Source organism: Bos javanicus, chromosome 18, assembly GCF_032452875.1.
Source record: "Bos javanicus breed banteng chromosome 18, ARS-OSU_banteng_1.0, whole genome shotgun sequence".
NCBI lineage: Eukaryota > Metazoa > Chordata > Mammalia > Artiodactyla > Bovidae > Bos > Bos javanicus.
The window spans coordinates 52,531,111-52,556,044 of record NC_083885.1 but is presented as its reverse complement, the minus strand read 5'-3'; the positions used below and the strand labels follow the sequence as shown (position 1 = coordinate 52,556,044).

The window sequence follows — 24,934 nt, the reverse complement described above, 5'->3', positions numbered from 1 at the left end:
TGTGTGTGTGTGTGCGCGCTCGGGCAGAGGTTTTCATTTCTCTTGGGTAAACACCCAGGAATGAAAGGGCTGGGTCATACGAGAAGTGTATATTTAACCTCTGGGGAGATTGGAAAACTGTGTTCCAAAGTGGCCACTCTGGTTTGCATGCCCACCAGAAGTGTGTGGGAGATCTTGACTGCAGAACCACAGTGTGAGTCCAGGGGTCTGTGAGATGGCGCTGAGCTCTCAGCCGCCACTGCTCCTGGAAAACTGTGATTGCGACAAAAACTCTTTCCCCCTTGGTCACCATGCATGCAGTTGCTTAAAAAGAAACAAAAAAGAATGAGGAAGCAATTGGAAACTGATGTGGTGATCTCCTAGATGTATTGCCAGGAGGAAACTGCAAAACAGGATAAGAGTGTGTGGCATTTGTGGAGAGAAAGGAAGGGGAAGAAATACATGTACACATTTTCTCATCCTTGCATAGACTATCTCTGGACAAGACACTGGGACGGGCGAGCAGCACTGGGAAGGGTCAGGCCAGGTCGATAGGTCGCTGTGGTGGGTGGGTTGCTTCTCACTTCCATTTCCTGTCTTCTGGATTTTGAAACTTGTGTATGTCTTACAGGTTCAAAATAGAGGCATGCAATCCACACACTTCACCGACAGGTATTTCAGGCCTTGCTCTGGTGGTGAACCAATAAGGTCTGGCCCCTGGGGATCAGAGTCTAGTTCTCAAGACAGACTATCAACAGGACAAGGAAAATATCGAGAGTGTCAAGTATTTGCTGGGGAGAAAAATGAAGCCGTCAAGGATTCCCCAGGCAGACGGGCATCCACCTGCCAATGCAGGGGACACGGGTTGCATCCCTGCTCTGGGAAGATCCCACGAGCCGCGGAGCATCTAAGCCCATGGGGTGCGCTACTGAGCCTGCGTGCTGCAACTACTGAAGCCCTCCTGCCTAGAGCCCGAGCTCCACAGCAAGATAAGCCACCGCAATGAGAAGCCTGTGTACCACAATGAACGTAGCTCTGGCTTACTGCAACTGGAGAGAGCCTGTGCACAGCAGCAAAGACCCAGTGCAGCCATAAATAAATAAAGAACCAAAAAAAAAAAAAAAAAAAAGAAGTTGTCAAGGGACTGGGTGGGGGAAGGGAGAGGTGGAGAGTGGTTTCAGTTCAGTGCAGTTGCTCGGTTGCTCAGTCGTATGGGACTCTTTGCGACCCCATGGACTGCAGCACGCCCGGCTTCCCTGTCCATCACCAACTCCTGGAGCTTGCTCAAACTCATGTCCATCGAGTCAGTGATGCCATCCAACCATCTCATCCTCTGTCGTCCCCTGGTTTAAATTTTTTTTTAATTAATTAATTTAATTCTTTAATCTTCTTATTTCATATTGGAGTACAGTCAATTAACAATGTTGCGATGGTTTTGGGTGTACAGGAAAGGGACTCAGCTGTACATATACACGCATCCATTCTCCCCCTACATTTATTTAAAACATTCATTTATTTATTTTTGGCTGCGTTGGGTCTTCATTGCTGCTCCAGAGCTTTCTCGAGTTGTGGCCCATGGGCTTAGCCACCCCTTGGCATGAGGAATCTATCCAGACCAAGGATTGAACCTGTGTCCCCTGTATTGGCAGGTGGATTCCCAACCACTGGACCACCAGGGAAGTCCTGAAGTGTTTGTTTTTTTTTTTAAATCCAGAGGCCCTTATTTATTGTTTGGTCGCTAAGTCATGATCCGACTGTTTGTGACTCCATGGACTGTAGCCTGCCAGGCTCCTGTGTCCATGGGATTTCCCAGGCAAGCATACCTGAGTAGGTTGTCATTTTCTTCTCCAGGGGACCTTCCTGACCCAGGGATCAAACCCATGTCTCCTGCATTGGCAGGCAGATTCTTTACCCCTGAGCCACCAGGGAAGCCCAGACGCTAGAGTAATTCATTCTAATCACTGGATTAGACTTCCACATTCACGGATGTAAATGTTTTTTCAGGAGTACAGCTTTGCTTTCATCATGAGGTGTGAAATGTAATGCTCTCATCATCTTTCTCTAAATTGTCTGTAATTGCAGTTTTTATTTCCTCTTTTACCCAAACACCGTTAAGGAGACTGCTTTAAAAGTTCTAAGTAATTAGAAAATACTGTTTTGCAGTGAATTGAGAGGCCCCTATAAAGAGTGACATTTGGGCAAGGACGTGAAGGAGGGAAGAGAAGGAGTCGTACGGACATCTGGGAGGAAGAGTGTTCCAGGCTGAGGGGATAGCAGGTGCAAAGGCCCTGAGGTGGATTGTGCTGGCTATTTGAGGCCAGTGTGGCTGGAATAGAGGGAGCAGGGGGGTAGGATGGAAATGAGATTAGGAAAACAAGGGGTAGAGGGAGGCTTGAACAGACTGTTCAGGTTTTCCGGGTCACAATGGCACCCCACTCCAGTACTCTTGCCTGGAAAATCCCATGGACGGAGGAGCCTGGTAGGCTGCAGTCCATGGGGTCGCTAAGAGTCGGATACAACTGAGCGTCTTCACTTTCACTTTTCACTTTCATGCATTGGAGAAGGAAATGGCAACCCGCTCCAGTGTTCTTGCCTGGAGAATCCCAGAGACGGGGGAGCCTCGTGGGCTGCCATCTATTGGGTCGCACAGAGTCGGACACGACTGAAGCAACTTAGCAGCAGCAGCGGCATAAAGACTTTGGCTTTTATTCGGAGGGAGATGGGAGCCCTGAGAGGGTTCTGAGCCAGGCCCCAAGGGAGGGATGGATCTGATTTAGGATTTAACAGGGTCCCTCTGGCTGTGATGATTCAGTGGCAAAGAATCCTCCTGCAATGCACGAGATGCAGGTTCAATCCCTCGGGAAGATCCCCTGGAATAGGAAATGGCCACCCACTACAGTATTCTTGCCTGGGATAATGCCAGGGACAGAGGAGCCTGGTGGGCTACAGTCCACGGGGCCACAAAGAGTCGGACACAACTGAAATGACCAAACAACAACTCTGGCTGCAGGGAGCCCAGGAAGGAGGAGGAGACTCAGTGGTCCAGGCCATAGGTGATGTGATGGTGGGTGGAGCAGTTGCAATGGAGAGAAGTGGCTGAATTCAGAGGCTATTTTGAAAGTGGACACCTTTAAATAAGTGTGTCTTATTTCTAGCTGTAAAAGGGGCTGTGTGGTGGGTACAGGGAGCAGGAAGGGGAGGAATGAGAGGATCAGGCCTGTTTTGTGGAGATCAAGGGGAAACCATCCTTGGGGCCCTGATGTTTCAGCTGAGACCTAAAGCAGCTGGAGAAGTGTCTGATGGAGGAGAACACTAGGATCTTCTAGAAAAACGGAAAGGAGGGTGGAGGCAAGCAGTAGTCAGGCCATGCAGTGCCCAGCAGGCCTGGAACTGAGGTGTAGCCCTCATGCTTTCTCCCGAGGGCACTGGGGAGCCATAGTAGGTTTTGAGCAGAAGTCAGGATTGAGTCTTTTCTTTTTTTGGCCAAACGGTAGAGCTTGTGGGATCTTAGTTCCCTGACCAGGGATCCAACCCTTGTCCCCTGCAATGGAAGCTCGGCATTCTAACAACTGGACTGCCAGGGAATTCCCAAGCTTGAGTTTTGGAAAGACCCCTCTGACTGTGCAGGGGGACCAGCTGTCTGCCTCAAGACAGCAGATGGCTTGGGTTGGGAGGGTAGGTGCAAGAGGAATGGAGAGGGTCAACTGGAGAGACTTAGGAGGTAGACCCCTGGGGACAGGAGATGGTGGGGGTCCATGTTGATTTCCAAGGTCACCGTCAGCCATTGAGCCAAGTGTTTCTCATGTAGGAACTCCATGAGTCTTCACAATCACCCAGGGGAGCATCCTCTTTTCATAGCTGGGGAAACTGAGGCTGGGAGAGCCTGCAGAGTTTCCACTCCAAGGCCGCACAGTGGGGAACCAGAAGTGGGGAGATTCGAACCCATGCCCTGTTTCGCTCTGCAGAGACCAGGATGCCGTCCTGCTCATTCCCCTCCAGGGGCGGCCTCAGGCAGGTTAGGTCGCCACCCCTCCCTCCTTCGGCGCCCTGAGCCCCAAGCCCAGCTCCGGACTTTACCCCCAGCCTCCGCCCGGTGCCAATAAAAGGCAGGCAAGCGGTGAAGAGGCCTGCGGGCGAAATTCCCCTACTCCCGGTGCCAGGGGAGTTACCCAGGGCGCGGAGGGCAAAGGGCAGGCGCAGAGAAGGGGGCAAAAGGGGAAGGCGAGCATCTGCAGTTCCACCTGGCCGTGCAGCCTCCCGGCTTTGGGCCTCAGTTTACCCCTCGGTAAAATGGGCGTGGCTCCTTCAACGGACAGAAGAAGGACTGGCAACCGGCCAGTGAATCTTCTCCTCGGGAGGCCGGGGGTGGGGGGGGGGGTGAGGTGGAACGGGTGGAGGGAGACACCAGAAGTCCCAGCCCGATGGGGACAATAAAGTGCTCTTATCAAGTCTGAGGAGGGAGACAGGATTTCCCAAGTAGGACAGAGAAGATAATGCCCAGTTCCCTGGATGGAGAACAGGATTTCCAGTCTGTTGGGGGAAGGTTCATTCTGATGTGTGAAATGAGTTTCTAATCTGAGGGAGGAGACTGGTAGCCCCAGTTTGATGAAGGAGGTAAGAACACCGCTCCCCCCATCCCCAACACACACACCACGACCCCGAAGCGGGAAACTAGACCCTCCAGTCTGAGTTTCCAATGTGATGACAGATAAAATCTGCTGCCGCTCAGCCACCTCTTTCCGGAGCCCTCCGAGTCCAAGGAGCACCTAAATGCTTATAATATCACCGTGAGCAAGCCCCAGCTCTGGGAGGGCCAGGACCACAGGACACAGAAGCAAAGGGCCTGTGGGGTTTGCCCCAACCCGGGCTCGGTGCTGCAGGACTCTGGGCCGGACGCCCCTTCGTGAGCTCGGAACCGGGTGGTGGTGACGGTGGTGTCCTAGCGCCACCTAGCGGCTGCTACGGACCAAGCCTCCCGTCCAGCGCTGGAGCCCCCCAGAAGAACTGGACCCCCTCCTTCGGAAGCTAGGTTCAAATCCTCCCCGCCCTCCCACCTCCAAAGAAACCCATCTGTGATTCTAAGGCTTCATCGCGCTCATCTTCCAGTGGTGGGGGGCGGTGTTTCTCTGACTTATTAGCCTACTCCTGTCTCTCCCCTGCACACAAATTTGCCGCCGCTCCCCAGTGCCCTGGAAGGAAGTCCACACATGGGGGCTGCGAGGCTGGCCTCTCTAACCTCTCCCAAACCGCCCTGTGCCTCAACTGAACCTGAGAAGTTTTGGGAGCGTGTCGTTCTCGGAACTCATCTTCAGGCCTTCGCATAGGCTGTTCTCTCTGCCTGGAACGCCCTTCCCTGCCTCTTTCCCAGCATCTCTCTTATTATTATTATCTCTCTTAGTTGCAGCATGTGAGATCTAGCTCCTTGAAAGGGGATCGAACCTAGGTCCCTTGCACTGGGAGCTCAGAGGCTTAGCCACTTCCTTGGACCACCAGGGAAGTCCCCTTCCCAGCATCTCTTGTTCTTCTCCCTCAGGTCTTGGGGGAGATGTCTCCTCTTCCAGGAGTCCCTCTCTGACCCCCTCTCCAAGTCAGGGTCACAGTCCCATGGGGAAGGCTGTGTCCCCACAGGTCTTGACACTAGCTGTAAACTTTAGGGAATGTTAGTTTGAATGAATGAAAGAATTAACGAATGCCAGGCTAAAGAGTTTGCCAGCAGGCACAGGAGAGTTTAATCAGAGGAGGTACAAGGTTAGATTTAGAAGTCTCCAGATTCCTCCTCTTAATCCTGGGCCTTCGCATATGCTGTTCCCTCTGAGTGGAATATTTGCAAGTATTAACTCCCTCCCACTCATTCTCTAGGTCTCAGTGAGCCATCCCCTCCTCCAGAAAGTCCTCCCTGACTCTCCAGCTGCCTCAGCCATCCCCAGCCCAGACTCCTGGGCCCCCTCCATCTCAGCCCTGACCAATGCTGGGTTGTCACTGTCCGTGACAGTTATGTCTGCCCTACGAGGGTCCTGGGAGGACGGGACTGGGTTCTGTTCACCCATCGCCTTGTCCTCAGTGCTTACAATGAAGACATCCTTCTGTCAGGACCTGGGTTTCAATCCCAGCTTCCCTGTTGGCGGAGCGTTTCGGTGAACTCGGGCCTCTCCTGGAGCCCCAGCTTTCTCGTGAGAAATGTGAAAAGGATGGTTGCTTCCTCCCCCGCCTCCCAGGACTGTGGTGGGACATTAAGAAGACGAGACCCTGGGTCCTGAGCTGACCGCGTGCCGGGTGACTGTGGGTGACCCACTTCCCCTTTTGGGGCCCATCTGGCTGGCTGCATGGGTGGCAGGGGCCCCATCCTGCTGGGACATTTCAGGAGGCCAGCGCGGGGCTTCCCGAGGCGGGAGGGTCAGGGACAGGCAGAGGGGAGAGGTGTCTGCTGGGTTAGGGGAAAACCAGCCTTCCCCATCATAAAACGGATGACGGGAGGGAAGCAAACAAGGCTGGCTCCACCCGGGCGTGAGGGGAAGTTGGGGGAGAGGATAAGGGGCCCCTCGAGGTGGGTGAAAACCACAGTCCACAACTTGTGCCAACTTCCCTCTCGGAGCCTGTGTGCCTTGGGGTCCATCCAGGCCATCTGCCCGATCACTGGCCTCTGAAATGTCACATGTCTTCATTCCAACCTCAGATCCCACTCTGCCTGCAGCCTTCCAGCCTCATGCATGGTAGCCCCTCCTCCTGCGCCTGCTCAGAGAAAGGCTGAGAGACCCCTTGACTCCTCTCTTCCCTCCAGTCCATCAGCAAATGCTGTCGACTCCGCCGGCAAAATCTCTCCCCACCTCCACGGCCACCATCTTGGTCCAGCTGCCGTCACCTCCGGTCAGCACCCCTGTCACCTCCTCCCTGTGTTCCCTGCTCTTATGTCTGCTTACCAGAGTGTCTTCCAAGAGGTGGCCAGAGAGATCCTCTTAGGACCTGAGTCAGAGCCCGTCCAGCCTCTGCACAGAGCCTCCTGGGGCTCCCATCTCTCTCAAGGTGACAGCCAAGGTCCTCACCGCAGCCTACAAGGCCCTGCACCTTCCCTGTTCCCCCTTGGCCTCACCTCCTCCACTCTCCCTGTGTTGACTCCACTCTTGCCACACTTAACATTTTTATTTATTTGGCTGTGCTGGGTCTGAGGTGCGGCAGGCAGGATCTTTTAGTTGGGGCAAGTAAGCCCTTAGTCACAGCACATGGGATGTAGTGCCCTGACCAGGGACGGAACGTGGGCCCCCAGCCTTGGGAGTGCAGAGTCTTAGCCACTGGACCACCAGGGAAGTCCCTGCCACACTGGGTTGAATCTGCTTTCCTTCCTCCTGGCCCTTGGTTTGAAATGCTTTCTCTGCCAAGCTCCTCTGACCTTGTGATAGGCTGAGTAATGCTCCCCAAAGAAATCTGCTACCCTCATGGTTCAGGTGGTAAAGAATCCGCCTGTAATGTGGGAGACCTGGGTTTGATTCCTGGGTCAGGAAGATTCCCTGGAGGAGGAAATGACAACCCACTCCAGTATTCTTGCCTGGAGAATTCCATGGACAGAGCAGCCTTGTGGGATATAGTCCATGGAGTTGCAAAGAGTTGGACACGACTTAGCACGCAAAGAGGTCCAGGTCTGAATCTGACTTGAGAATGGTACCTTGTGTGACAAAAGGGACTTGGCAGAGGTGATGAAGTTCAGGATCACGAGCTGGAGAGACGATCCTGCATGATTTTGGTGGGCCCTCAGTGTAATCACAAGCATCTTTATAAGAAGGAGGCAGAGAGAGAGCTTACCCCAGAAGAGATCGTGAGATGATGATGGGAGTGATGCAGCCACAGCCCAGTTAGGCTGGCAGCCGCCAGAAGCTGGAAGAGGCAAGGAATGGATTTTTTTTTTTTTTTCCTGGAGCCTCCAGAAGGAACCAGCCCTGTGACCCCCTTGATTCAATCTCTGTAAAACTCATTTCTGACTTCTGATCTCCAGAACTGTAAGGGAAGGCATTTCTGCTGTTTAAAGCCGCTGAACTGGTGACAGTTTGTTACAGCAGCCACAGGAAGCTGATACAACTGTGACTACCATCCCAGGGAGGTTGCTTTGGAGCCTCCACCTAAATTACATGCTCTGGTGTTTCTCTCTCAGAAACCACCCTTTTTCCATCTGGGCTTCATGACCCTTTGTCATGACTTTGTAACGACCTCTTAACACCTGTCCCCTGCTCTGGGCTGTAAGCTCTGTGAGGTCAGGCTGTCTCCATCAGAATATGGTCTTGTGACCTTGCATGGGGCCTCTTGAGGGAACACTGTGGTCATTGTTATTCAGTTGCTCAGTCTTTTCGACCCCATGGGCTGCAGCCCTCCAGGCTCCCCTGTCCTTCACTATCTCCCGGACTTTGCTCGAATTCATGTCCATTGAGTCGGTGATGCTATCCAACGATCTCATCCTCTGCCACCCCCTTTTCCTTTTGCCTTCAATCTCTCCCATTGTCAGGGTCTTTTCCAATGAGTCGGCTCTTTACATCAGGTGACCAAAATATTGTAGCTTCAGCTTCAGCATCAGTCTTTCCAATGAATATTCAGGGTTGACTTCCTTTAGGATTGACTAGTTTGATCACCTTGCTGTCCACGGGACTCTCAAGAGTACATAGTCAGCAGATATTGGTCAAATTCATCCATTCATTCATTTATTAAACTCATCAAGTATTTATTGAATACCAAGTATTTGCCTGGCACTGTTCTTGGAATTGGGGCATGCAGACAGTGATTCTGCCCCCGTGTCACCCCTTATTATGTTTTATTGTTTGCTTTTGATCGTTTTGGCTGAGCCATACAGCATGTGGAATCTTACTTCCCCAACCAGGGATCCAACCTGCCCCTCCAGCATTGGAAGCACAGAGTCTTAAACACTGGACTGCCAGGGAAGTCCTCTGTTGCCCCTTATTATGAACTGAATGTTTGTGTCTCCCCACCCAGATTCATATGTGGAAGCCCTAACCTTCAATGTGCCTGTGTTTGGAAATGGGGCCTATCGGGAAGTAATTAAGGGTGGGGCCCTGAGCTGATAGGATTAGTGTCCTTAGAAGAAGAGACCCCAGAGAGCTTGCTCTCTTTCTGTCTCTGTGAGCCCACAAAGAAGAGCCCAAGAGAGCACAGGGTGACGGGAACCCAGCTGCAAGCTGTAAGAAGAGGCCTCAGGTTAAAGTCTGCCTTGCTGGCCCCTTGATCTTGGACTTCCCAGCCTCTTGAACTATGAGAAAGAAACATTTGTTGTCTAAGCCACCCTGTCTGTGGTATTTTGTTACGGCAGCGGGAACTGACTCAGACACCTTCCAGCATTCATTGTCTCTCAGTTGTTTTTTTCTTCATTCCACACTATTTTACTTATGACATCTTATTACATCTGCGGTGGTTTAAGAATATGTCTGCAACTTCTTTGACAATCTTCCCATTGAAAGGTGGAGAGGAATTCCCCTCCCCTTGAATGTGACTGGAAGTAGTGCCTTGCTTCTAGCTGGTAGAGTATGGCAGAAATGGTGGTATGTGACTTCTGAGACCAAATCATGAAGGCACAGCGGCTTCTCTCTTGTCCTCCCATGCAGTCACTTGCTTTGCAAAAATCCAACTGCCTTGTCGTAAGCCTTCTGCAGAGAGGGCCATGTGGCAAGGAACTGAGGCCTCCTGCCAATGCTCATGTGAATGAGGCAGGAAGTGGGTTCTCAACCAGTCCCAGTCAAGCCTTCAGATGACTGCGACCCAGCCATCTTCTTAACTGTACCCTCACCAGAGACCTTGAGTCAGAACCACCTAGCGAAGCCACTCTTGGATTCCTTTTCTTTTTTTGGTTGCAGCAAGCAGCATGCAGGATCTTAGTTCTCTGACCAGGGATCGAACACTCGCCCTCTGCAGTGAAAGCACAGAGTCTTAACCATTGGACTGCCAAGGAAGTCCCGGCTCTCGAATTCTTGACTCACAGAAACTGAGATAATAAAGCTGCCGAGTGTTGGGGTAATTTGTTACAGAGTAAGTAGATACTGATACAATAAGTCTACTGTGCGTTTTGTTATCTGGTGGAGAAAGTCTCCTTATCATTATTACTACTATTTATTGAGCACCTACTTTGTGCCAAGCACCGATTTAAGGTGATAGTCAAAAGAAGGAAAATTCCTGCCTCATGGAGCTCACAGTCTGGTGGAAAAGACAGATAATGAACAAGTGAAGGAAGAAATATAGAATGTGGAGTCCCCTGGAGGTCTAGTGGTTAGGATTCAGGGCTTTCACTGCTGGGGGACTGAGATCCCAAAAGCCCTTTGGTGTGGCCAAAAAAAAAAGGAAAAACTATAATATGAAGATATGAAGTGGTGGGTGTATGTGTCATAAAGGCTCTGAAGAACAAAGCTAGACGGCATTGAGTGTTGGGGGGATCTCCTTCTAAAGAGATGACATTTGGGCAGAGAATAGAGTGATTCAAGAATCCATGGTGAGAATATTCCTGGCAGCAGAAAAGGCTGGTGCAAAGGCCCTGAGGCAGGAGTTGCATGGTTTGTTCAAACAATAACCAGGAGATCAGTGTGGCCAGAGTGGAGTGAGAGGGAAAAAGAGGAGGAGATAGACCGTGATCCAAAAGGGGAGATGATTCAGAAAGGTGACCTTACCTCTGGGGGCACCTGAGACCTGCTCCTGATGGTCACCGCGTCTGTGGTCAGCAGACGAGTGAGGCCCTTCGGCTGCCCTGGTCCTGTGCAACCTCGAGGGGCTGGGATGACCCCTCTGGACCCTGAACAGTGTGTGCTGACCAGACTCCCCACTTGGTTCCCAAAGTCTAGGCTTGGCACCCTGGTGCCAGGTACCCACCTCTTTCACCATTGTTCTCTTGCCCACTTCCTCCTTCCTATTCCATCCTCACCTCTCTTTCTCCTCTCCCCCCCACCCCCCTTTCCCCCTCCTTCTCCCTTTCTCTCTCTCACCCTCCTCTCTCTCTCTCTCCCTCCTGAATCAACATTCCAGCCCAGGGGAGAAAAACAGGGCAGGCTTCCTTCCTCTGCCTGGCAGAGCTCCAGAGCCTGACTGGGCCATTGTGTGTTTTGGCCTCAAGGTCGTTGCCACCCCCACCCCGCCCCTCCCCAAGTCAGAAAGGTTACTTGAGAAAAGGCATCTTGGGGGAGCAGGGAGGGAGGGGGCAGAGAGAGGCAGAGACTGCATTGGATTTCTGCTTGGCTCCCACCCATGGCTAATGGAATCCGAGGGTCTGAGAGGACCCCAGCACCCTCTGGGCTTTGTGGGGAGGGGGTGGGTAGTGGGGGTGGGGGAGAAGGGGAGCAGTTATGAGGCCCGTGGGGCAGAAGAGGCCCCATCTCAGCCTCCAGTCTGAACCCTGCTGTGTGATCCTGGGCCAATCCCTGGCCCTGCCCCTTCCTGGCTCAGGGACTGTGGGTAAGTTGCCTCCTACTCTTTGTGCCTTAATTTCCTTTTTTTGTCCGTCAGACAGTTCTTGCATCTGGGTCCCCCAATTTTGCAGCTGACAAAAATCACCCAGGCTATTTATTTTAAAAAATCCAGTTTCCAGGTCCCTTCCATGGAGACAACACAGATTTCCTGGGCCCAGGGGGAGACCTGGAAGGTATATTTTTAATAAAGAGCTAGGAGACTGGAGAAATAGAGCTCCATTTCACAGGGAGGCGGTGAGGCGCAAGCCAGAGGATCTGTGTTGAGGGCACATTCCCCCCGCACCTGTGATAAGCAGCGTTGGGATTATCTTGATATTTTTAGATTTTCTTTTTGTTTTTTTGTTCTTTTGTTGTTGTTGTTGTTCGCCACATCACATGGCTTGTGGGGTCTTAGTTCCCCAACCAGGGATGAAACTCTGGGGCCCTGGCAGTGAACGTGCTGAGTCCTAACCACTGGACTGTCAGGGGATTCCTCGTTATCTTTTATTTTTAAATTAAAAAAAAAAAAACCTTTCAGCATCAGGATTCTAACTGTACACATGTATTATTTTTCTCATAAACTATTTTCAGATGATTATAGTTTTCCAAGAACATCCTGTATTCCGTAAAATGAGGGGAACCTGTGTTTTTGTGCAGTCACTAAACTGTGTCCGACTTTTTGTAAGCCTATGGATTGTGGCACACCAGGCTCCCCTGGCCTCTGCTATCTCCCAGAGTTTGCTCAGATTCATGTCTGTTGAGTCGATTCATGTCCACTGAGTCGGTGATGCTATCTAACCATCTCATCTCATCCTCTGTCGCCCCCTTCTTTCTCCTTCAATCTTTCCCAGCATCTGGGTCTTTTCCAAAGAGGTGGCCACTGTATTCCAGTCAGGTGGCCAAAGTATTGGAGCTTCAGCTTCAGCCTTCCTATAAATATTCAGGGTTGATTTCCTCTAGGATGGATGGGTTGGAGCTCCTCACTGTCCAAGGGACGCTCAGGAGTCTTCTCCAGCACCACAATTCAAAAGCAGTAATTCTTTGGCACTCAGCCTTCTTTATGATCCAATTCTCACATTTGTACATGACTACTGGAAAAACCATAGCTTTGGCTATATGGACCTTTGTTGGCAAAGTGATGTCTCTGCTTTTTAACACATTGCCTAGGTTTGTCACGGGGGACCTTGTGACATAGGCTTAATTAAGCCCCCCAGGAAGAAGCCTGACAGAAAAATGGTTATTGTTGGCTTATCCATCTGCATGTTGCCCAAACTACCACCTGAGTGAGTTAAAAAGCATTCACCAAGCACTTAGGTAACTAAATTCTTTCCTTATATTGGCTCATTTAATCTTTTCAACAGTCCTCAGAGGTGGATACTATTATTATCTCTGTCTTATAAGTGAGAAAAGTCACTTTTCCTGGAGTCCTTCGGCTCAAGTGTCTGCTCTCAGTTCTGTCTGGGCTCCGAGCCTGTGCCCTGGCCTGGCCCGCCCTGCAGAGGAGTGACGGAAACTCAGCTAGCTTCCTTCCAGGAGCCGTGGGAACTACGGGACCTGGAGCGAGGTTTTTGGCTCTCTGGGTCTCAATTTCCTCATCTGTAAAATGGAGGAACTGCCGGTAATTACTCAGGGTTCTTGTAGGAATTCATTGAGCTAGAGACACAAAAGGACAACATCAACATTTGAGATATCAGGAGCTATTGCTGTTTCCTGCGCCCAGGGCCCCTGCAGTGGGAGGGCAGCGTCAACCTCGGGACCACCAGGGTCAGCTGGGTTTAGTTGCCGAGCTGTTTCCGACTCTCTGTGACCCCCAGGTTCCTCTGTCTGTGGGATTCTCCAGGCAAGAATCCTGGAGTGGGTGGCCGTGCCCTACTCCAGGGGATCTTCCCGACCCAGGGATAGAACCCATGTCTCCTGTGGTCTCCTTTACTGGCAGGCAAATTCTTTACCATTGAGCCACCTGGGAAGCTTTGTTGCTATTTTTCTTTCCTGGACTGTTAAAGAGGGGAATTGGACTGCTTGGAGGATTCAGTCCAGAAGCCCAGATAGGCCTAGGGGGACAGGAGACTCGGACCTGGGGACATCTGAGCCTCCACACCCTGAGGATATGGGATATGACTTGACCTAGAAAACTGAGCTGCCACCCCTTCCCCTCCTTTGCCCCTCCTACTGGCCTCATTCTCCACTGCACAAAGCAAGCCCTGGCAGAACATCACCCCAGTCTTTCCCAAATCCTGGCTACTATATCTGGGGCTCCTTCCCTTTGGGCTTAGGTGAGAAAGGCCATTTTGTCCAGCTTGGGAAGTAGGAGTTTCAAGGTCTGTCATGGCAGAGCCTGCCAGCTGCCTACCTGGGATCCATTCTTTCCTGTCTCTGAGAGCAGGACCCTGAAGTTCTTTGGAGCAGTGATATACCCAGGGAAAAGTCTACATGTCCCAGCCTCCTTTGCAGCTAGGGTGGCCACATGACTAAGAGCTGGTCAATCAGATGTAAGTGGAAGTTGTAGGATGGGACTTTGGGGAAGGTTCCTTAAAAAGGGCATGGATTAGGACTTCTGTGATGGTCCAGTGGTTAAGACTGTGCTTCTGCTGCAGAGGGCATGGATTTGATCCCTGGTCAGGAAAGTTTCCCGTGCCACGCAGTGTGGCCAAAAAGGAAAAAATGGGCAGGTGGGGGGCACAGTCCATAATCAGGCATGGAGCTGCTTTTACTTTTTGTTCCCTTCTTTCTGCTTCCAGCCTGGAACGTGGATGAGGCAGCTGTGGCTCCAGCAGTCATCTTGGACCATGAGATGATCAAGAGAATGAAAGCCCCACGCTAACGATGATGGAGCAGAAAGACAGAAAGGGCTATGTTTCTAATGACACTGTGGCGCCATCATCCCAGCTCTGCTTACGGTCACCTTTTATGTGTGAGAGAAATAATCTTCTATCTATGTAAGCCGCTCTTAAACGTATCAGTTTCTCTTTTATCTTGTATTCTAGTGTTGTCTTTGTTCGTGTTATGTCCAATCTCTCTTACTGGCCACTGAAGAAAAATTCTCACTGATATATATGTCACTGACTCTTATGTGAACTTGGAGGGGTGGGGTGAATATGGACGCTATTTCCCATTTTGGGGCTGGATAGTGTTCTTAGGGTTGAGAGTATGGGCTAAAATCCATCCTCACTTCCTAGCTGTGCCATTGCCTGGAAACCTCATATTGGAGAACACTGATTTAGCCAGTAGCTTTCAACTCCATGGAATTCCCTTAGTGTCCACTTAGGTAGGGAGAGTCACTGGACAGAACTTTTAGTTCTCTCCTTCCTTCATTGGCCAGAATTGGTCACATGACCACCTGAAACTGCAAGGCAGTCTGGGAAAGTGAGTATCTGGCATTTTCAGCTTCCTTTAAGGGAGGCAGTGCCTCGGTCATAAAAGAGCAAAGAGGAGTGGCTGCTGGGGAAGTATCCACATACTCTTCCCTCGTTATATATATTTATTGAGCATCTAATCTGCTCTACTTCAATCAAAACAGTTTCTTTTATATATTAGTCTTCTCTGTCTCTTATCATACTTGCCAAAAGTTTGTTGATTTCTCTGGTATTTTCAAAGAGCCAGCTTTAGGTTTTATTGACTAGCTCTGTTTGATTTTATATTTCATCAATTTCTGCTTTTACCTTTCTTAATTTCTTACATTTTTTCTTTGGTTTATTTCATGGACTTCTTCTAGTTTCTTGAGTGGTAACCTTATTTTGCTCAATTTCAAAATCTTTTCTTTTTGGTACTCTCAATGTATTTAAGCATTTTAATGCTATCATCCTGCTCCAAGTGTGGCTTTGATCATATCCCATAGTTTCTATATATAATATTTTCACTGTCATTTGATTTTGGTTGCTATTTTACATTTTAATTGCCTCTGTAATCCACGTGTCATTTAAATGCAAGAATTTTTTTTTTCAACAGTGTGTAGAAAGTTGGTGGTGGTGGGAAAAGAGGGCTATAGCTTTTGAATTGATATCTGCTTTTATTGCATTGTGATTTAATATATTAAAAATGTTTTAAAAATAATATATTGATATACCATGTAAGCTTGCATTTGAAGAAAGGGCTCTGAGGCTAATAAAATGGTTTGGAAAACTCTAGTCTATTCTAGGTCTTCCCTGGTGGCTCAGATGGTAAAGAATCTGCCTGTAATGTGGGAGACCTGGGTTTGATCCCTGGGTGGGAAGATTCTCCTGGAGAAGAAAATGGCAAGCCACTCCAGTATTGTTAAGTCCACACCTTTTTACTGGTGGACAAATGGAGGGTCTAGTGAATCCATAGCAAATGAAGGGCTCTAGCCCAGATTTTAGAACCCTCATTCTGGGTGCCTTTCACCACTCACCATCTCAGCTCAACATGCTGCTGCTAAGTCGCTTCAGTCGTGTCCGACTCTGTGCGACCCCATAGATAGCAGCCCACCAGGCTCCCCTGTCCCTGAGATTCTCCAGGCAAGAACACTGGAGTGGGTTGCCATTTCCTTCTCCAATGCATGCAAGTGAAAAGTGAAAGTGAAATAGCTCAGTCGTGTCCAACTCCTAGCAACCCCATGGACTGCAGCCCACCAGGCTCCTCCGTCCATGGGATTCTCCAGGCAAGAGTACTGGAGTGGGGTGCCATAGCCTTCTCCCCAGCTCAAGGCCATACCCAGAAAGGCTCTGTCTTGAAAGTTTCTGAGAAATCGCTCTACTGAGTTTTTCCATCCCTGCCCAACCTCTGTTTCCACCCTGAGCCTGGAGTCCACTATCACACTTCTGATTAACACCAAGTCTTGCTATAGTAGGGTCATCTTGGCTGGGTGGGGCTTGTGGCTCAGACCCTAGTGACATGGGTCAGAAGACACTCTCCCTCTGGTTCCCACTCTTCCCTGCTCTCCAGCCCTCAACCCCACCCCTGCCCCGTTTGCATTCATTTATTCATAGGGGCTTTTTTGGTGTGTGTAGAGGAGGAGGGAGATATTTTTAGGATTCTGCAGGTGATGCTTGAGAGGTACATGGAGTGGGGGTGGGGGAATCCCAACACAGTGGAGAGCACAAAAGGGCATCTTTGATTAAATCGATGTAGGCCAGAAGGTGCTGGAACTCTTCTTGAGAAATTTGGCTATTCCTTGTCCTGTGCGCAAATAGCTTTGCATCAGGCTCCAGGTTATGGAGGGAGGCGCAGTGTGTGTAGGGGTGGCATGTCCCACAGCTGTTTGGTGCCACAGGAGGGGCACTCTTTCAGCCACTGGAAAGCAGGACCCTCAGAAATAATATGGAGTGTTGTGGGAAGAGCCTGAGGCTGTGACATGAAGCAGTGGGGGCTTGGAGCCCTGCATTTTGGGCATCCTTGTGCATGTATGTAGCCAGACCGAGATCACCTTGGGTGGGAAGGGAAGCAAGTGTGGCCACCAGGAATGACAAAGTTGGCAGCGGTGGAAGGAGAGGCTGACACAGGCTTGTGTTAACCAGGATGTTTATAGCCGCTGTGGCTCTCCGACAGCTCGGTGAAGGAGTAGGGCCCTGTTGGCTCTAACTCTAGGGTGAAAGCAGGAGAACAGAGGACCATGGTCCGGCATCCTTGCTGGAAGCGAGTGGCCCTCTGCTCCAGGGGAGGAGACAGGACAGTGACACGAAGAGCTCGTCTCTCTGGAGGTCTCCAGGTCCACAGTGCTACTCCAGGACTGTGGGGGAAGGACGGGGCACAGGGGTGGAGGAAGCCATCAGGGGAGGTAGGGGACCAGATCCCCGGCGCCCCCATTCCTCCTGCGCCCCTGCCCGACCCTGGCCTCCCGGTGGCCCCACCCGCCCCATGCTCAGCCTGCGCCAGGTTCAGATTCAGGAAGGTGTGGCGTTGGTCCTTGGGCGAGGAAGGAAGGTTGACTGTGAGGAGAGAGACAGGGTGAAAAGGGGTTCCGAAGCATCATCAGGGGGCGACCTGCTGTCATGGACCAGCATTCTCCCCCCAGCGCTGACTCAGAAAACTAGGTTTTGATGAGTGAATGGATGAAGGATGGTGCTAGGGGTGTCTGGAAGTGATTGGGTCCTTGATCCTCACAGCTTCAAGTCTGAGGGAGGGGGGTCACAGTCCTTGACTCAGAGACATGGCTTCTGAGACTGCCGGGTCTGATGTGGGAGGCAAGGCTCCAGGGACATGGCCTCTCACACCTCTGAGGATGCTCGGTCTGATGGGAGAGACATGGTCCCTACCTCTGGGAGCTCCCAGTCTGATGGAGGAGACAAGATCCCTAACTCTGGGAGCTCCCAGTCTGATGGAAGAGACATGGTCCCTACCTCTGGGAGCTCCCAGTCTGATGGAGGAGACAAGATCCTTAACTCTGGGAGCTCCCAGTCTGATGGAGGAGACAAGATCCTTAACTCTGGGAGCTCCCAGTCTGATGGAGGAGACATGAGCTCTACCTCTGGGAGCTCCCAGTCTGATGGAGGTGACATGGTCCCTACCTCTGGGAGCTCCCAGTCTGATGGAGGAGACATGAGCTCTACCTCTGGGAGCTCCCAGTCTGATGGAGGAGACATGGTCCCTACCTCTGGGAGCTCCCAGTCTGATGGAGGAGACATGAGCTCTGTCTCTGGGAGCTCCCAGTCTGATGGAGGAGACATGAGCTCTGTCTCTGGGAGCTCCCAGTCTGATGGGGAGACACGGTCCCCAACATCTGGAAGCTCCCAGTCTGATGGAGGAGATATTATTCCTGACTTCTGGGAGCTCCCAGTCTGACTGGGAGTTATGGTCCCCAACATCTGGAAATTCCTAGTCTGATGGAGGAGACATTGTTCCTGACCACTGGGAATTTCCAGTCTGAAGAGGAAACACAATTTCTACCACCTAGGGGTCTCCAAGAGATGGAGGAGATCGTCTTTGTTTCAGCTTGAGAGAGAAATGTACCCTCTGGGGGTAGAAATTCTGTTCTCTTACTGTAGCACAAAGCATGAAACATGATCCGCATTGTCTAAGATGACAGTCTGAGGAGGGGGCATGGATCCACCCTCACCCTATACCGCCCGTCTGATGGGAGAGGTACAGTGTGAGGGAGGCGGCGGTATCTCCTGTGTTTTATGTTCCAGGGAAAAGGGTACCTTACCCTCAGTCTACACCCTGTATTTTGAAACCTTTGGTCTGGTGTGCTTTTTACAGAAGAGAGAAGGCATGGAAGTCCCATTGAGTGCCCCCAGTCTGATGGAGGAAGCCAGTTTGCCCCTGGTCTGTCGGTTTGAGAGACGAGGCAGGAGTTCCATCTGGGGAGGCCCAAGTCAGCTGGAGGACTGAGTCAGCTGGACTCCCCACTTTTGGGAGCCCTTGTCTGAAAAGGGCCGCCCCTCCCGTCCCCTCCTGCACACTCACGGGCCACCTGCAGCTCCACTTCCAGTGTCTCTGTCTTGCCCTGCAGCGTGACGGTCTTGAGGGTGTAGCGGCCGGCATCCGTGAGGTTCAGCTTCTGCACCAGCAGTGAGCAGTTGGGGAAGCCCACCTCCCGGCCTGTGTGCGCAGGGCCTGCGATCCAGTTCCCGGAAGGAAGTTGGCTGAGAAGCCGGTTGGGCTCGGAGGCAGGCCCACGGTACCAGGCATAGACCAGCAGATCCTTGGGGTAGCCCTGGACGGTCAGTGTCACGTCCTGGCCCTCCATTGGCCGGGTGGGCACCGGAACGATGGTCATGATGACCGTGGCCGCTGGGGAGACAGCGAGGGTTGCTGGGTCAGCTGGGCCTGCATGGGTCACAGCGCCCCCCGCCCACCCCCAGCCAGCTCATCTATGCCTCCCCCAACTGACTGGCCCTCCCCGTGCTGGGGTGCCAGGAGGGAGACAGAGGAAGGAGGTGGTGACTTGTGTGGCAGTGGAGGTGGATTTTGTGTCTCAACAATGCCTGCCCGCCAGGGAGCTGCATTTTCCCTCATCAGTTTGGGAGACCCCCGTGCGTGGGGGCCGTCTCTCTCCCATTAGACTAAGAATTTCCAGCTCTTGGGGGACTATCTCTCTCCATTAAACTGGAAGACCCTAGAGGGCCAAGTCATGTCTCCTCCATCAGACTGGAAATTGTTAAAAGTCCAGGGGCTGCATCTCCCCCATCAGATTGGAAATTCTCAGGTTATGGGGGCCGTGTCTCCCCCATTAGATCGTTGGGAACTATGAGCTCCAGGTATTGTCTTTTCTGTGAGTTGCAAGGCCTCAGAATAGGGGGAGCTATAGTTCCCCATTAGATTGAAAGATTGCACAGAGTGGAGGCCATGTCTCCTCCATCAGATTGGAAATTCCAATTTATTATTGGGTTGGGTCTTTCCAGTCAGCTGGGGACCCCAGAAGTTGAATGGGGGGCATGTCTATCCCATCAGACTGGAAATTCCTAGAAAGTGGGGGGCCTGTACTCCCCCATCAGATTGGGAGTACCCCCAAAAGTGGAAACTGTGTTTCCCCCATCAGACTAGGAATTCTCAAAAAAAAAAAGCCATGTCTCTTTAAGACCCTGTCTCCCCCATCAGAATACAAAATCTGCTTCAGTGCCCGCTGTGTCTCCTCCATCTGATCAGAAGTCATGCCGTCTTCGTCACTGCTCGGGTGGCGTGTGAGGCGTTGCCTCTTCTCTCTGACTGGCAGCTCTTGAATAGGGAGGCTTCTTCCCTAATTCAAGACCGTCTTTCTGAGGGCAGAGACCATGTCTCCTCCATCAGACCAGGTGGGGGCAGGGTTGTGGCTCCCTTTCCTCTGTCTCCCCCCTTGGTACCTGCCACAGGGTGGCCAACAGTTCAGGAGGCCCTTGGGGGTGCTGTGCCCACTCCCTGCACATACCTGCACAGCTTGGACACCCCTATCTTGACCTGCAGAGACAGGGCTCTGGGCAGCGCCTCAGGTCATTTGGTCCACCCCCCTGTCTCTTGCCAAGACCAGCTGCCAAGGCCCCCCGTAGGGTGGGGCAGGAGGTACACTTACCTCTGGGGATGCCATTTCTGCTTTGGGTGAAAGAGATTCCACCCCTTGGATGAGACCCAGCCTGTGAGTAGGAGGGAGGCACGAGGGAGGGAAGGGTTGTTCCCCCTGTCCCCGGGGGATGGTGGCCACTTGGGAAGGAACCAAGGCGGAATGAATGAGGCCCTCATGTTCAAAGCCACCATCCCCAGGGGATGAGCAGACGTCCCCTGAGGATCCTGATGGCTCTGAGAACACCAGCTGTGTCCATGCTACCCCCACTGCCAGGTTGTTTAAGGACAGAGGCAAGACAGTGCCTCTCTCGCTGTGTTTTTCCATTTGCCAATAAATGGCTGTAATTTTCCCGGGAGCGCGTTTGCCTGTGTGAGGGTGTGCGCATGCGCACACCAGCATCCGCGCCAGATAACTGAATAATTGAGTTGGCTGCGCGGAGGTTCAGCTGTTTCTGCGGCAGGGATGGGGTCCAGCCTGCAGCTGCTGTGACAGACTGAATTTAAAACAGGGGCATTCATGTAAAGGGACATCGAATGCTTTTCCACTCTACCGCTGCACGTTTTGGAACACGTGGCCCGTTTCTGGCTTTGCCACCCCTCAAGGAAGAGAGTCTGATATGTCGATTTTTTTTTCGGGGGAGGGGGGTGTGATAAGGCACAGACTGCCTTCCTTTTGTGACCTGGGGATGAAGAGAGTCCACCTGAAATGCCACTTTGTCCTTTGGCCAATGAATGGGGTGAGAATCTCTCCCTTTCCCATCATCTGTTGGGCAAAGGGCAGCAGAATGGTGGGTGGAGCAGCCAAAGCTGGGGTCCAACTGGGCCTCCAAGGGGAGGGGGTGGTGGCCAGGCTGGGGGCGACTCACCAGAGAGTTTGACCACCACTGAGGCAGATCCAGAGAGCAGGGTCTTGGGGTTCTTAGCAATACACGTGTACGTGCCCTCCTGGGTGGCTGTCATGCTACTGATGTTCAGGTGGTCTTGGTCGCTCTTTAAGGCCCGCCCATTGAAGGTCCACACGTACTCGGGCTCCGGGCAGGACCGGGACACACACCACAGCGTGAGGGACGTGTTGAAGTCGACTTTGATGGTGCAGCCTGTGCGGGTCGTGGAGTCCTGGAGTATGGCCACGCGTTCTGGGCCAACTGTGAGGGTGGGAGGGAGACAAACGGGGCAGTGGAGGGAGAGGGCCGTCGAGGCGGGCACCCGCCTGGCTTTCTTTCCACCAGGAGGGGCCCCTGGGAAAATCTGGAGGAAAAAAGTGCTCTGGCCTTTGCAAATCCCACATGGATCTCTAACTTGCCCTAAGATCTTGACGATCACTTTCCCTCTCAGGGGATTTCAGTTGTCTTTTCTGTAGAAAAATGACATTGGGGCACTGCACAAAAACACTGCAAGATGTTTTTGACATCTACGGGTTCATTAAGGGAAAAAAAGGTCTAAATGATTGGTTTCCGATAAGCCATTCTAAGAATCTAGAATTCTAGGGTTCCAAGAGCAGGTGTTTCTATGTTCTAGGAGGCTAAGAGTCTAGAAATCTATGTTTCTAAGATTCTAGGGTTGGGCACAGAGAAGGCAATGGCACCCCACTCCAGTACTCTTGCCTGGAAAATCCCTTGGACAGAGGAGCCTGGTAGGCTGCAGTCCATGGGGTCTTGAAGAGTCGGACACGACTGAGCGACTTCACTTTGACTTTTCAGTTTCATGCAATTGGAGAAGGAAATGGCAACCCACTCCAGTGTTCTTGCCTGGAGAATCCCAGGGACGGGGGGCTGCCGTCTGTGGGGTCGCAGAGTCGGACATGACTGAAGTGACTTAAGCAGCAGCAGCAGGGTTGGGCAGCTCTAAGTTTTTAGAATTACAGTCTAAGAATCTCTGCCTCTAGAGTTTCTGGGGTTCTCAGAGTCTAGAATCCAGAGCTTCTCAAATCTAGAATTCCCTGGTTGTAGGATTCTAGGTTCTAAGTTGTTCTACATTGCCATCCCTTGTGTACCTGAGTGATTTCTTTTCTCTGGGTTGTTGTTCTCGTTTAGTTGCTCAGTCGTGTTGGACTCTTTTGTGACTCCATGGACTGTAGCCCACCCCCCCCAAGCTCCTCTGTCCATGGGATTTCCCAGGCAAGAATACTGGAGTGGGTTGCCATTCCCTTCTCCAGGGGATCTTCCCGACCCAGGGATCGGATCTGCATCTCCTGCATTGGCAGGTGGATTCTTTACCACTGAGCCACCTGGGAAGCCCTTTCTCTGAATGCCACATGGTGTATCTGCTACTCCTGGAGATGACTCCATACTTTGGTTATATTTTTAATTTTATTCCCCCTCCCATTCCACCATTCATGTTCCCCTCTCCCTTTTGAAAACAACCAGTCCTGGAGGTATCGATTCAAAGGGAAAGATGATTCAATTTCAAACGTGGTCTTCTTGTCCTTTGGAGATGGGTCGAGTGCATTTTGAGGGGACTCTTTGGTTTCTAACCCCAGCTGGCCTACTGACTCGCTGTGTGCCCTCAGGCACCCTCTCCTGGGCTCAGTTTCCCCATCTACGAGGCTGGGGGCTGGGCCGGGAGGACTCACAGTACACGGTCAGGTTGACGGGCTCGCTGCGGCTGACACTGACAGGGTTCCAGACCTCACACTGGTAGGCGCCGGCCTCCTCCCTGCGGATGCCATGCCGGGTCAGCACCCGGCCGTCGGGGGACAGGCCAAGGCGCACGGCGATGGGCAAGGCGTCGCCGTTGAAGAACCATCGGACCTCAGCAGGGCTGGGGCTGCTGCACGTCAGGTGTAGGGTGTCCCGGCGCTCCACCAAGGCCGTGCTGTTGGCCACGACCACGGGCTGGGCCAGGATCTCTGTGGGACAAGAGACAGAGGGGGAGGGGGCCGGGCACTGCCTGCTCCCAGGGTCTCCCCCTCCCCAGGCAGGGGGCATGGCTGGATCCCAGCACTACCCCTGAAACCCCAGCCAGAGGGGCAAAGAACAGGATGAGAGGGAGGTTTAATCCTGGAAGCCATCTGGGAGGAGGTGAGCATTTTAATGTTATTTTAGGACTTTTTCTCTTTTTTTTTGATGGCACATTTTTTATTTATTTATTTATTTATTTTTAAAGAAGGACTGGGCAGAAGATGGGAAAACCCAGCTAGGGTAGAGGGGGCTCTCTGGGGTGTCTCACCATAGACCTGCATGTGTCCGTAGCCCACCTCCGTCTGAAATTGCCTGTTGAGAGTCTGCAGGATGTAGGTGCCCGAGTGCCCAGGCAGGGCACCCTGGATGTCCAGGCCACCGTCGGGGCGCACAGCCTCCCGCCCCGTGTGGGCTGGGCCAGGGGTCTCATCGCCTGTGCTTACAATGTAGCTGGCTACCAGGTAAGACAGGCTGAGCGTGGGCCCCGCGTACCAGTTGTAGGCCAGCAGTTCCCCCGAAAGCCCTTGGACAGCCAGAGTGACGTTGTCGCCCTCGGCTGGCTGGGCAGGCTCGGGGGTGATAATGATCTCGGCCCCCGCACTCAGGATCGCGGCTGAAAAGGAGCCAGAGGGGTGGGGTGAGGCAGGCTTGACCACTCCCCACGTTTGATGGGGGACGAGACAATGGGCTCCTGGCACATGTGTTCCTTCCATACAGTAAGTGCTCAGTAACTGTTAGCCAGGTGCTAAAGGGGGTCTTAGTCCTGGGAGGATAGGGGCTGTGATCTGAGGACCAGATTTGATGGGCTGTGCTAAGGATCTAGCATAGGCCTTGCTCATAGCAAGCTCACAGCACCCACTCAGCCTATGGGACCTGGGACAAGATCCAGAGGGTTTTCCCCGGCCGTGAGAGTCATCAGGCCTCCACTTACAAGATTAAGCTGCCTCATCCAGCCCCCCTGGGAACCCCAGCTCCCGGTTGGGTGCCCTTCCCTTGCCTCCCCAGGCTCAACCACAGCAGAAAGTAGGGCTGTGATTAATCCACTCCACCCCTTCTGTTCTCAACCCAGGAGATAAGCCCCAAACCCGACTAGCTGGTCGGGTCTGCCTGGGATGGAACTGTGCGTGGCTGACTGGATCAGGAAGCTGTGGCGGTTCTCACGTAAGAAGTGTTTACAGGCCTGGCCTGGTTTCTGGTACTTTCCATGCTGATGGAGCCTGGCTACGAGCTAGGGCTCTGGATCTAGCACTCAGCCCTGTCGCTTTCTGGCTGTGTGACCCTGACCAGCGACTTCACCTCTCTGAACCTCAGGCTTCTGGTCTATGGAGTGGGGGTCATGGGTGGGGTGGTTATGAATACACAAAAAGTGTATAGGACAACACCCAGTAGATGGTAGTAAATGCTGCTGGGTATGACCTTCAAATGACCCCAGGAGTTAGACCCATTTCATAGATGAGGAAACTGAGGCTGAGAAGAGGAAAGCAACTGCCCAAACCACATCCTGAGGGAGGGGCTGAGCTGTTGATTACAACTCATGGTAGTTAAGGCTTCTGTAGCTCAGTAAGGGTTTGCTACATGAATGAAGCACAGCAGTGGCTCCCTAACCCTAACTTACACCCCAGTTTTAGAAATCTTCAAAGTTACCTCAAAAATATCTTTGGGTGACAGTCCCCGGCCTGCCCCACACTGGTGATTCTTGGAGGA

At 52.1% G+C, this 24,934-nt stretch overlaps 1 protein-coding gene and 1 long non-coding RNA gene across 6 annotated transcripts in view; one reads left to right on the top strand and one right to left on the bottom strand.

Moving 5' to 3' along the window:
* The window catches only part of LOC133230743 (uncharacterized), a 36,383-nt gene extending 20,860 nt beyond the window's left edge, over positions 1-15,523 (top strand). For 2 of the 5 annotated variants that reach the window (XR_009730959.1, XR_009730958.1), the window contains exon 3: positions 611-3,412. This is a non-coding gene — a long non-coding RNA (uncharacterized LOC133230743). Of the gene's footprint in view, positions 1-610; positions 3,413-9,824; positions 9,997-14,137 lie in introns of those variants that run through there. The other 3 variants (XR_009730960.1, XR_009730961.1, XR_009730957.1) reach the window with 3 other exon arrangements.
* A 2,748-nt stretch (positions 15,524-18,271) lies between these two features.
* On the bottom strand, positions 18,272-24,458 carry CEACAM16 (CEA cell adhesion molecule 16, tectorial membrane component). The gene is made up of 4 exons (XM_061388593.1): positions 23,499-24,458; positions 22,903-23,178; positions 21,197-21,475; positions 18,272-19,085 (listed from the first exon to the last, which is right to left on the bottom strand). Exons 1-4 carry the CDS (start codon positions 23,941-23,943, stop codon positions 18,685-18,687), a joined length of 1,401 nt encoding a protein of 466 aa, XP_061244577.1. The 5' UTR covers positions 23,944-24,458; the 3' UTR covers positions 18,272-18,684.
* Positions 24,459-24,934: the final 476 nt, after the last annotated feature.

Bases quoted from the DNA above. Each gene is read 5' to 3' on its own strand.
- CEACAM16 (XM_061388593.1), bottom strand. From the start codon at position 23,943: ATGGAAGGAACACATGTGCCAGGAGCCCATTGTCTCGTCCCCCATCAA. The intron at 21,476-22,902 runs GTGAGTCCTCCC...CCACCCTCACAG, and splicing joins CGTCAACCTGACCGTGTACT to TTGGCCCAGAACGCGTGGCC. The intron at 19,086-21,196 runs GTGAGTCGCCCC...CTGTCTCCCCAG, and splicing joins AGTGGTGGTCAAACTCTCTG to CGGCCACGGTCATCATGACC.